The following is a 12,726-nucleotide window of genomic DNA, read 5'->3' on the forward strand; positions in this document are numbered from 1 at the left end:
TGCAGATTCAACTGGTATCTTCTTACCATTTTCACTGAACTTTGCTTCTTAAAAAAAAAAAAAAATTGCTTTGGGCATGATGTTCCATGAAAAAGAGTAGTCAGCAAGTTGTTATAAGCTTAGGCTGGGCAAGGAGAATTTTACAGAGATCAAGTAAAGAACAGAGAAGGAAATATAATACCATTGGATGCCCTTGACCAAAATTTTAATAGTGAGCTTGTTTCCTAATGTCATAATTTCTGAACCTAATGTTCTGCAGAAACATCCTGTGAAAAGTTCAGTAGTGAAAGTTCATGTGACAAATTATGTTGACAATATTATTGCATAATGTGGGATTTAAGAAATTCTTTACCAGTACTTATTGAGTTACTATCATATGCTTGACAATAAAGAGAACTTAGCTCCCTTTCCAAGATGTTTTTCACTGGAAGTATTCCTTTGAAAACGCTTGTTTTTCTTTATTAAATAACTTAGGATCAACACTGGGGTACCGTAGAGTATTATTACCCCATTTATTCAAAATATGTATTGATAGAGGTGTAACTCAACAACTATTTTTGTGTGTCAGTTATGACTTGGATAAATAGGGTGTTTAGAAACTCTTTCAAAACATCAAACTTAAACCACTGAGTTGGCGTTATGGTATGATCCCATTCCTGTCTATAAATAACTGGGGCAAGAAAGCACCTGGACCTTTGCTTCCAGTTTTTGATGGAAAGCTTTGCTGACATCTTTGCAATTAACTTTATGTTTAACTTTGTGAAGGGGCTGAGTCAGTTATACATTTAATTTTCTTGAATTTGACAAGTGTGTATATATTGCATGTAATAAATCAGTTTTGTTAGGCTCTTTCTTCTAAATCCCATCTCGTGCTTTTCTCTGAAATTCCAACCTTTCCCCTTTAATTGTTCTAATTTTATCATTCACACAGGAAGGCTTTGTAAACACCTTCCATAGGCAAACAGTACATTTAATGGTCTACGGTCATCCTATTTATTTATTTATTTATTTTTGGCTGCGTTGGGTCTTTGTTGCTGTGCGCAGTTGCGGCGAGCGGGGGCTACTCTTGGTTGTGGTGTGTGGGCTGTGGCTCACTGCTGTGGCTTCCCTTGCTGCGGAGCACAGGCTCTGGGCACGCAGGCTTCAGCAGTTGCAGCACACAGGCTCGGTAGTTGTGGCTCACGGGCTCTAGAGTCAGGCGCAGTAGTTGAGGCACACAGGGTTAGCTGCTCCACAGCATGTGGGAATCTTCCCAGGCCAGGGCTTGAACCCGTGTCCCCAGCATTGGCAGGTGGACTCTTAACCATTGCGCCACCAGGGAAGTCATCCTAGTAAAAGGATTTTATCTTGTGTTTCTGACTCTAATTTAGCTTGCATGTATCTAAGATTTTCTTTTCATTTTATTCAAAGGTATTAATCCGAAAAGATTTTGGCCTTTATGACTACTGATTTCTTGTTTTTCTTCTACAATGAAATTAACTGGGAATGTTAATTTAAGCATAAGTTACTGAAAACTATTTTATTGATTTTCTTCTCCTAAAAGATAACCCAGAGTAGAAGGAGAAAAATGAATGACCAAAGGAAAATTCCACACCGGGGAATGACTTCAACAGCCATTCTTTTTTCCTTGAGCTTTGAGACTGGAGATATACCTAAGTGTTTGTGAACCTAATCTTTAAATACAAAGAAATATTGGCTGCCATGATTTGCTTGTACTTCTTGACCTGGTTTTGGTTCATGTATGGTGGAAGGACAGAGGTCTTCTTGGAATTATGATACAGAGAAAAATGACAAATTTGTTTATTTCTGTAACTTTAAGTATTCAAAAACATGTACAAATACAAATTAGTCCTTAGAACATGTTGGAAAGACTAGATTATTATTGTCCCTATTTTACAGGCTCTCATGTTAAATGAACACTAATTGCTAAAATGGGAAAATATTTATCTTGTCCTGTATAGACAGTGTTCCTCAATTATGTGTGATTAATGCCTTTTTTTCCCCAAGCATTTGACATCTGTTTTTGATCAGTGAAGGATCATCCAACTTATCAAGCTGTTGTTCTGTTCATTTATGTCCAATTCCTATGCAGCCGCAGTAGAGACTCTAAAACGTTCATTCTTTCCTAGAATGTCTCTGCATCAGGAGAAAATGGTGCTCCTAGATTCTTTGGAAAAATTAAAACGTGAGTATTATGTAGAAATTTAACTTGGGAGCTAGAATTGGCAGGAACCTGATTTAACAATGTGTCTCAAGAGGCAGCTGTGAAGTAAGAGGTGGTTACACGGTATGGATTTGTGTCTTAGCCCTACTACTTCTTGTTGTGAGGCCTCAAACTCTGTACCCCACTTTCCTCATTTGCAAAATGGGGTAATTATAGTTTGTACATTATACAGTTGTGAGAATTAGAGATAAAACACTTAAAGCTGTTAGAAAATGTGTGGTTGAGAGTAGGCATTAAATAAATATTAGCTATCATCTGGGGAGATCTGGAGGATTATTTGATTATAAACTTAAAAAACCCTAATAATTAACAAATTATTTCTTTTTTCAATGGCACTTCAAAGTTCTGTAGCAGAAGTTAGAAATGATATTTTTTTGAGTTACGAGAAAATTCTCCAAATTAACACATTCGTAAGTCAGCAAAGACGGACTGTGGAAGCATGTGTAACATTTACATTGGTTCAGACAGGGAAGAAGACTTTTATCCTGTGTGTGTGTGTGTGTGTGTGTGTGTGTGTGTGTGTGTGTGTGTGTGTGTGTGTGTGTGCAGCATATCTTCACTGGTATTCAAAAGCATTAAAAGAACTCTCCCTAATTTCCAAAAGAGCTTTGAAAAATACTAGTCTCTAGAGGTCAGACTGCTTTTTCAGAAAAATCCCTCAGCACAGAGGCATAGAATCTGAAATTAAGAGGACCTGAGTACCCAGATGTAGGCATAAACCTTGGATGAGTTATTTAACCTCTCTGTGATCACTTACTTCTAAAATGAGAACGATAATGCCTCCTCCCTCAAAGGGTAGAATTTAACAAGCTAATGTATACCAGTGTGACTTCTGAAACATAAATTCAAATTTCTGTACTTTTTTTCATTTTATAATCATGTCTCCTTTGAGGATGTAATATTGTTTAGCTGACCAGAAACATTTATATTGAAAATTTAACAAGTGCTGCAAAATTTAATCAGTTACACGCTAAGCTATACTCATTGAAATTTGAATGAAAAGTTTCAAAATAAGTATTTTGTGCAATTTACAAAAGTCAAATAGCACATACGACTCCTGGTCTCATTTAAAGAATTTTCTAGACAGCAAATTGACTTATAAACATGCTGTAATATCCCTGTGCATAAATTTCATATGTAAAAATGTGTCTTTTTTCATGTTTATAACTCTATTAAAAAATTTGATTTTTTTTTTCAGATGACATTTAAAAGTTACAGATAAGTACTACTGCAGGACTGAAGCACTGGTTAGCCAGAAAAACTACTGGAGTGGATCAGTGGTGTATTTTCTGCACCCATTTCCCTTTAGTATTTATCTTTGCACTCACAGCCATTCTGAGTCCAAGTATTCCCTTCCTGTTCTTCAAGGGCATTACTTTTGGAGAATTAACTGGTTTTAAATACAGATCTATTTCACAGTTCTTACAAATAGGTAAATTGAGTTATAATGGTCAGGAAATTTTCTATTTTATGGTAAAAAAAAACTCTAAACATAGTGAAACTGAGCAGGCACCCTGTGGGGCTCCCAGGCACAGAGGCCCTTTTTGTCCCCCCATTTCTTATAGGCAAGACTCCACCTCCTTGACCTTCCCTGAGTTCCAAAGGGTGGATTCAGACAGTTGCTAATCAAGGGAGGAGCAGCCAAGAAACCACCTGAGGCAAGATTAAAGGGACCAGAGAAGCTCATCAAGATGAGGAGATGAGCATCTGAGAGGAGATTGAGGAAGTGCAGGCCCTGCTCACACCCTAATCTTGTCAAAGACCCCACCTTTGAACCCCTGTTATAAAATCCCTTCATCAAATCCTGAGGTGGAGACATTTTTCTGAGGCAGAAGCCCAGTGTGTCTTCCTTTGCCTGGCAAAGCAATAAAGCTGTCTTCTTCTACTTCACCCAAAACTCTGTCCCCAAGATTAGATTCAGCACCTGTGTACAGAGAGGTGGAGCTTTCGGTAACAATAGCCAAATATATATGCTGGTTTGCAATGTCACAATAACGAGATTTAAGTGAACACTGCACTATGGACTAATCTTTTCCACAATAGAGAGTAATTCAGAACTATACCTTCAGAATGTAAACAGGTGAAATGCAGTCTTTCAAAAGACAAAGGGTAACTCCAAGTACTGGGTTCAAAGGAATTAATGACTTCATTGCACATAGCAGTGTGCATTTGATATTAATGTAAAAAAAAAATCCAGACCTTTTAGATTAAAAGGTGGTGACATGATAACAACATGGGGTTGTTCAAGTGCTTCTGCTTGTTTTTATGGACTTATATTTATGTATTGCTGGTCATAGAAATGTTGGCAGCTGGAGAAGGGAGAGGGAGAGAGAGCAATGTTTCTCAAATGCAGGTTGCCGTAACTGCAGAGCAGCTTGTCGTATCTCAGTGGGACGTGATGCAGCCTAACCAGGAATTTGAAGGTGATATGGCAGATAAAAGTGAAACACATTTCAAAAGCTGTATTTTCTATGTCTTATGTTATCCTGGAAAAGTTAAAACAATAACAACTTTCTTTTTAAAGAAATAATATACCCACTAACCGCCAACATCAAAACGGCCCAAAAGAACAATACTCATTACTACTGGTTATTAGAAGTATCTCCTTTTACAGGGTTATCTCAATGACTCATTCTGTCAACGCTGGAAGACTTTTTTATTTTTTATAAATTTATTTATTATTTATTTTTGGCTGAGTTGGGTCTTCGTTGCACGCAGTCTTTCTCTAGTTGCAGCGAGCGGGGTTTACTCTTCGTTGCGGTGCGCAGACATCACATTGCAATGGCCTCTCTTATTGCGGAGCAGGGGCTCTAGGCGTGTGGGCTTCAGTAGTCGTGGCACGTGGGCTCTAGAGCGCAGGCTCAGTAGTTGTGGCGCATGGGCTTAGCTGCTCCGCGGCATGTGGGATCTTCGCGGACCAGGGCTCGAACCCGTGTCCCCTGCATTGGCAGGCGGGTTCTTAACCACTGCACCACCAGAGAGGTCCGGAAGACTTTATTACATGGGTTTCTTCTGCTTCAAACCCTATCACAGTTGGTATTTAGGCGGTAAGTATATAGCTCAACACACCAGGGGGTGTTGAGCTGTTGTTTGGGGTAATTTAAAATTTTGACCTAAAGCAAGATTTTGAGAGATCTAGAGCATTTTCTTTCACACTGTAGCTCACAAACACATTTTGCCCTACTAAATTCTATTGCAGTTTCAGTTCATTAGGATACTTCCTATTTTCCGTTCAAAAACTGTTGAAAAAAGCACGTCAGAGTTGCATTTCAACAATGAATAGCGGCCATTAATCAGGTGTATTTCTTGCAACAAAAGCTGTTGTAACATTAAAGAAATTATTTTTGTAAAATACACAAATGGCCATAGTTATGTAAAAAAAACCCCAATCATTCACGTATTAATTCATTAGTAACATAAAACAAGTCGGATCTTTTCAAGTGAATTTGATTTTTACTACCATGTCATTTTCAATATTTGTGAGCACCTACTTTGTACCTACTCCGTAACTCCACATTAAAAACACGTAGTCCTACCTTTTGGGTTTAGTGGGGGATACCACAGAAAAAGCAACATATCAAAACTTTGATACAGGCTATACGGGGATGTTGAGGGTGCTTTTCTATTCAGTAATATAATGGTGATATTCCTAACCTCTTGGGGGACAGAATGAGGGGAAAAGTTTAGAGAAACCTAAAGTAACGTGTTGAATCGACAATTATGCCATTTATGTTTTAACAAGCTCCTGAAATAGGATTGTAGATCTGGAAGTCTGTGAGACTTACTGAAGCATAGGTCTAACCTATGCTAAACGTTCAGTTTCTCAACAACCTAAGTTGAAAAAAACCCACATTTCTCCCTAGGGTTTTCTATATTATAATACTTTGTTGTTTTTTAATTCCTTGGCGAGAAGTACACTCTTGCCTAGTAGTAAACAATACTTAGAGCTAGAATGTTTTGACGTGTAATGCCTGGGAAGCACTTCCAGTAAACTGCCTCCCATCAAACCTAACATTGCTTCTGTAGCACCATGCTCAGATCCATGCAGGTTTTATTATTTTTTTTTAAACTGGAATTGCAGATGGTTCTTTCTCTTTTCTAACCCTAAAGGGTAGTCTTCATTGATCATCGGTTGCCACCATGACTAGGCCAGTTTGTCTTTTAAATCAAACCTATGCAGGCTACAGCCTGGACAATTAAACGAAATGCTATCCCTGCTGGAGATAAGCTCCACCTGTTGAGGTCAGTTATTTACTAGGCCGGGCTACTGCTTCCCTCCAGGTAACGACGGATTGCAAGCGCTCCCTCTCCAGAGAAGGGCTCAAGCAGTTAACTGCAAACAGCTGCAATATCTGCCGGGCTGGCTAGCCCGTGCCCGTCGAAAGGCGAGGGGACCGCATGGCAGCTGCAACTGCGCTGCACAAAAGGGAGCGTCTATCCCGAAGAGCCACCGGCCTTCCGCGGACCCCGCGGCTCCGAGCGCTGGGGCATCCTCCGAGGGGGCGAGGGCCGCGCGGGCCAGGGTCGAGCCCAGGTGCGGCGAGGAGGAGGAGGGCTCCTCCTCGCGCCGAGGAAGAAAGCCTGACTCATGTCGTGGCGGTGACGGACTCCTGGGAACTGAAACTCGTGATGCTGTTGCTGCGGAGAAAAGGCTCATTACCCATTCGGCAGGCGGGGGACACTACCCAGAGCGCTTATACCCGAGACCCGGGTTCCAGCGGCCTCCGTGAGCCCCTCCCTGCCGCAACCCCTCCTCTGCCGCGTGCCTGCGCGCGCGCGCCGGCCGCGTGTGAAAAAGGAGCGGACACACCTAACCTGCGCGCGCCCCGCACCGTGCCCCACCGCCATCAGGCCGACTCTCTCCGGTCGACCCGGATTCGCTCCCCCGGCCGAAATTCCCCTCCCCCACCACCGCCGCCGACGTCGGCGCCTCCGCCAGCCTTCGGAAATTTCCGCCAGGAGAACCGGCGCTCAGCGAGGTTCGAAGACTCGCCGCCTCCTCCTCCGCCAGAGCCGGCTTTATGTCTGCGGCGCCGGGGCGCATGCGCAGACGCCATCTTCCCTCCTTCTCCTCAGCCAGCCCCCACCGCCGCCGCCTCCTCCAGCCGGCGGTCGCCCCTCCTCCTCCTGCGCTCGGGCGCTGGTCCCTCCTCTGCCGATGCCGCGAGAGACCCGGGGATACGGTGGAGCCGGAGAAAAGCACTAGTAACAACCACCACAGCCCCCTCTCCGCCCGCCGCCCTCCCTCGGCACCCACCCACTCACCCGCCCCGTTCGCCGACACCGACCAACCCCACCTCTCGTTCCTTTGAACGGCGTCGGCTGCAGTCGCTGCAGCAGCCCCTCTGGCCACCAACACCGCCGAGAAAGGAGTCGTCGCCGCCGCCTGCGGCCCCCTCCGGCCCGGGCCGCGGGAGCAGCGGGGTGCGGACGAGCCGGCTGCGGAGGAAGAGGACGGAGAGCGGCTCGCATCGTCGGCGCTAGCGCACGTCCTGCCGCCCTCCGGGGAGGCTCGGGCGCCGACCCCTTCCTCCCCGAGGACGTGTGCCGAACCGAGGCGCCTGCCCGGAGGGAGGAAAATGCTCGGGCTCCATGGCTGCCAGTGATGGAGAGGTCCCTGGGCTCCCGCTGCCACCGCTGCCGCCGCGCCCTGGTCGTGCTCCGCGAGGACCCGGCGTCTCTGTGCGCCCGCCCGCGCCCCGTTGCTGGGCTCACCGTACCCGGCGCCCCGCCGCCGCCCCGCTTCGAGCCTCGCCGCGCCGGCCCCAGCCGCGGCCAGCGTTTCCTCACGGAGCAGCCGCCGCGAGCCCAGGGGGTTTGAAAGGGTCCGCGGGGCGTGGGGGGAGGGCCGAGCGGGGCCGGCGGGGCCGGGAGGGGAGGTTTGAGCCACACTGAGCTCAGGGTTCGCCGGCGGCGGCGGGGCTGGGGGTGGCGAGGGGAAGGCGACGCTCGCTCGGCGCCGCCTTCGTGCAGAGCGACCGGGAGGGTTTTGCAGCGGCCGCCGCGGCGGGAGGAGGGGTGGAGGTGGCTTCGGAGTTGTCCGGAGAAGGTGGGCATTTCTCGGCTTTCCCACCCCCTCCCCTAGCCTCCCCCAGCCTCCCCCAGCCTCCCCCAGCCTCCCCCAGCCTCCCCCCTCCCCTGGTCTTCCCCTCCCTCCTGCCCCGCACCCCACGTGAAGCGGAATATAAAGGGGGGTGTGAGGCTAGAGGGGAAAGTGAATGGCGAAGGACTGAAGGGGTCCCCCCTTCGGGTCCCCGGCTGTCCTGTTCACCCTCGTTCATCCTCCCTTCCCGAAGCTCGCCCTCGAAGGCAGAAGCGGCCGGCGCCTTCGGCTGAGAAGGAGGAGGAGGAGGAGGAGGAATCGCGCCGGGCGGAGCGTCAGGTCCCGTTTTCCTCCTCGGCGTCTTGAATACAAAGATTACGGTGCAGAAGGAAATTGCACTCGTCTCCTCCGCCCCCTGGTACCCAGCACAATGCACCAGCCGCCCGAGTCCACCGCCGCCGCGGCCGCGGCCGCGGCCTCGGCCGCTGCAGACATTAGTGCTAGGAAGATGGCGCACCCGGCAGTGTTCCCTCGAAGGGGCAGTAGTGGTGGCAGCGCCTCTGCTCTCAATGCAGCAGGTACCGGCGTTGGTAGTAGTGCCCCATCTTCCGAGGATTTTCCACCTCCGTCGCTGCTCCAGCCGCCACCTCCTGCAGCATCTTCTCTGTCGGGACCACAGCCTCCGCCTCCACAAAGCCTGAATCTCCTTTCGCAGGCTCAGCTGCAGGCACAGCCTCTTGCGCCAGGCGGAACTCAAATGAAAAAGAAAAGTGGCTTCCAGATAACGAGCGTGACCCCGGCTCAGATCTCCGCCAGCATCAGCTCTAACAACAGCATCGCAGAGGACACCGAAAGCTACGATGATCTGGATGAATCTCACACAGAAGATCTGTCGTCTTCCGAGATCCTTGATGTGTCACTTTCCAGGGCTACCGACTTAGGGGAGCCTGAACGCAGCTCCTCAGAAGAAACTCTCAATAACTTCCAGGAAGCCGAGACACCTGGGGCAGTCTCTCCCAACCAGCCCCCCCTTCCTCAGCCTCATCTGCCTCACCTTCCACAACAGAATGTTGTCATCAATGGGAATGCTCATACCCACTCCCTCCATCACCACCCTCCCATTCATCATGGGCACCACCTCCATCATGGGCACCACCATCCATCCCATGCCGGTGTGGCCAGTACACCCATTCCGGGAGGGCCGCCCTCAAGCCCAGTATCCAGAAAACTGTCTACAACTGGAAGCTCCGACAGTGTTATGCCAGTTGCACCAACTTCTGCCGTATCATCGAGTGGCTCACCTGCATCTGTAATGACTAGTATCCGTGCTCCGAGTACAAGCGGCAGTATAGGTATAAATTCTGTTACAGGCACTAATACGATGAATAATGTTAACATTACGGCTGTGGGTGGTTTTAATCCTAATGTGACCAGCAGCATGCTTGCTAATGCTAATTTAAGTGCGAGCAGCGTTCCCAGTGCTGCAGGTGTGAGCGTTGGGCCTGGAGTGAGCAGCGGTGTTAACGTGACTGTCTTGAGCGGCCTGGGCAACGGTACGATTTCGTTCTCCGCTCTCATTAACAGCACTGCCAGTACAGCTGCAGGGATGACTGTAGGATCAGTTTCAAGTCAGCAGCAACAACCAACAGTTAACACGTCCAGGTTCAGAGTTGTGAAGTTAGATTCGAGTTCTGAGCCCTTCAAAAAAGGTAGATGGACTTGCACCGAGTTCTATGAAAAAGAAAACGCAGTCCCCGCCGCCGAAGGGGTGGTGATAAATAAGGCAGTGGAAAGCGTAAAACAAAACCCGACAGAAGTGACTTGTGAGAGGGAGAGCACTAGCGGGAGCTCAGTGAGTAGTGTCAGCACACTGAGTCACTACACGGAGAGTGTGGGAAGCGGAGAGATGGGAGCCCCAGCTGCCGTGGTGCAGCAGCCGCCCGCTCTTCCAGGTGTCGCCCTCCCGCAGATGGACTTCAGCAGCGCTGCTCCGGCGGGCATTTCAGCAGCTAGTATACCACAGAGTGTTTCTCAGTCACAGATCTCGCAAGTACAGTTGCAGCCTCAAGAACTGAGCTATCAGCAGAAGCAGGGTCTTCAACCAGGACCTCTGCAAGCCGCTCTCAGTGCTGCAGCTGGTATCCAGCCATCACCTGTGAGCGTGGTGGGTGTAACTTCAGCTCTAGGTCAGCAGCCTTCCGTTTCCACCCTGGCTCAGCCCCAACTGCCGTATTCTCAGGCGGCCCCTCCGGCGCAAGCTCCCCTGCCAGGGACATCACCCCAGCAGTTACACTATGGACAGCAGCCGCCGGCTCTTTCCACGCAGGTGGCCCCAAGCCACGGTCCGTCAGCGACTCCGAATGCTACTTCCGAGTATGTTCAGCAGCAGCCGATTCTGCAAACGGCAGTGTCCTCTGGACAGCCCACTTCTGCGGGGGTGGGAGCAGGAGCCGCGGTGATTCCTATGGCTCAGCCACAGAGCATCCAGCTGCCAGCGCAGCCCGCAGCAGTCCAGGCGCAGCCCGCAGGGGCATCTGGCCAACCTGCTGGCCAGGCGCAGACGGCAGTATCTGCTGTACCTCTTGGCAGTCAAATTGCAAATATTGGTCAACAGACAAACGTACCTACAGCAGCGCAGCAGCCGTCTGCCCAAGTCACACCTTCAGTTATCCCGCACGGTGCTCCCCCGTCTTCACAGATAGTTCCACCCGCTCAAGCTGCGATTCTTCATCAGGGAGTTCAAGCTAGTGCTTCAGGCCTTCCTCAACAGTTGGTCATTGCACCCCAGAGTACCTTGTTAACTGTGCCTCCCCAGCCGCAAGGAGTAGAGCCAGTAGCTCCAGGAGTTGTTTCGCAGCAGTTGCCTGCAGTTAGTCCTTTGCCCTCTGCTAGCAGTATTTCTGTTACGAATCAGGTTAGTTCAGCTGGTCCTTCTGGAATGCCTTCTGTCCCAACAAACTTGGTTCCATCACAGAATATAGCACAAGCCCCTGCCACTCAGAATGGTAATTTGGTTCAAGGTGTTAGTCAGCCTCCCTTGATAGCAGCATCTAATATAAATTTGCCTTTGGCGCAACAGATCCCGCTAAGTTCTACTCAGTTCTCTGCACAATCATTAGCTCAGGCAATTGGAAGCCAAATTGAATATGCCAGGCGCCCAGCGGAACCCTCCTTAGTTGGCTTACCTCAGACTATCAGTGGTGACAGTGGGGGAATGTCGGCAGTTTCAGATGGGAGTAGCAGCAGCCTAGGAGCCTCTGCTTCTCTTTTCCCGTTGAAGGTGCTACCGCTGACGACACCCCTGGTGGATGGCGAGGATGAGAGGTAAGGTCATGCCATGTTTCTGCAGACACTCAGCAGATTCAGAGTTAATCTATTCAGTAGCTATGTATATGCACAAGATTAGTCCAAAGCATATATTTCTTCCTTTTTGTATGTGAAACTGCATTTTTCTGGTAAGTTTTCTAGAGCAAGAGTGTTACAGAGCAGTCTCAAACTAGCTGGTCAGGAAGTGGTATAGGTATTGTGTAAACACTATTTGACAGGATAGTTTTTGAGCATTAAGAATAGGTTTGGGAGCACCAAGTGGTTTTGTTATTTATAAAATGGTTTTTAGAATTATTAGTTTTTGCCAACCCATCTAATAGTTAATCTGTTCTTTTGAATTACTAAAATCATTATGATTATCTCTTGGGGACGGGAGGGGAGGTTGTGGTTCCCACATTTGTTTCTCCTTTACTGGACAGGACAACCCTTTTCAGTTCTGCTGTGTTTGCTCTTAGTCTGTGAAAGATAACGTTAGCTGCTTTTCCTCATCAGATATTACAGGAAAGATGACCTAAGCTGGGTTATACAGGTTGCCCTCAAACTAATTGACCCAACTTTTGTGTACTTATCTAATGGTCGTTTCATCTGAACAGTAAAGGAATGGGAATCTTAAAAAGTGTTTTGTGGGGTAGGAGGCCATACACTCTTAAAAATAACGAGATTTATCGTTGATAGTAGTATGCTGTGCATTTTTCCTTTTGCATAGTAGATCAAGGTGGTAGCCATTTTAAAGGGTAAAGAAACAAAGTCTTGGAGGGTTGAACTTATAGACATGAGACCGACTTTGCGCTCCTACAGTCTACTCCACCTGTTCTCCTCTTCTCTTACCAAAAAAATACATAAAGCCTAAAGTACATTGTTAAACCAGCGTTTTCTTAATTGGATTGGAAATAATGTGATAATCATGTTTATTGAATCAAATTGTGTCTTTGAAGCTGGCTAGCTAGAAAAGTTGTGAAATCTCTCATGCTACTACATGGCTTTAAACTAAGTTGATTTTTAAAGGAATGTTCTTTTCACAAATTTGCCAGTCTGTGACTAACCTTGATCAAAATAATATAGGAGTTATGACAAAGGCTATTCATTTTCACTGTGGAACTTTGAATAAGCTTGAAAGACACTTAATTATTTT

At 47.5% G+C, this 12,726-nt stretch overlaps 2 protein-coding genes across 4 annotated transcripts in view; both read left to right on the forward strand.

Annotated features, from left to right (window-relative positions):
- Positions 1 to 6,607: 6,607 nt before the first annotated feature.
- Positions 6,608 to 8,609, forward strand: LOC136792794 (uncharacterized). The gene is made up of 2 exons (XM_067016525.1): positions 6,608 to 8,049; positions 8,521 to 8,609. The coding sequence occupies exon 1, from the start codon at positions 6,623 to 6,625 to the stop codon at positions 7,706 to 7,708; it is 1,086 nt and encodes a 361-aa protein (XP_066872626.1). The 5' UTR covers positions 6,608 to 6,622; the 3' UTR covers positions 7,709 to 8,049; positions 8,521 to 8,609.
- Positions 8,059 to 12,726, forward strand: part of TSC22D1 (TSC22 domain family member 1) — a 116,784-nt gene continuing 112,116 nt past the window's right edge. Inside the window, exon 1 of one of the 3 annotated variants that reach the window (XM_059041857.2) lies at positions 8,059 to 11,181. In XM_059041857.2, coding sequence (XP_058897840.1) covers positions 8,698 to 11,181 — 2,484 coding nt within the window. In that variant the 5' untranslated portion in view covers positions 8,059 to 8,697. Of the gene's footprint in view, positions 11,592 to 12,726 lie in introns of all 3 variants that reach the window. The other 2 variants (XM_067016523.1, XM_059041861.2) reach the window with 2 other exon arrangements.

The sequence above is a fragment of the Kogia breviceps genome, chromosome 16 (genome assembly GCF_026419965.1).
Source record: "Kogia breviceps isolate mKogBre1 chromosome 16, mKogBre1 haplotype 1, whole genome shotgun sequence".
NCBI classification, from domain to species: Eukaryota; Metazoa; Chordata; class Mammalia; order Artiodactyla; family Physeteridae; genus Kogia; species Kogia breviceps.

Bases quoted from the DNA above. Each gene is read 5' to 3' on its own strand.
- LOC136792794 (XM_067016525.1), top strand. From the start codon at position 6,623: ATGGCAGCTGCAACTGCGCTGCACAAAAGGGAGCGTCTATCCCGAAGA.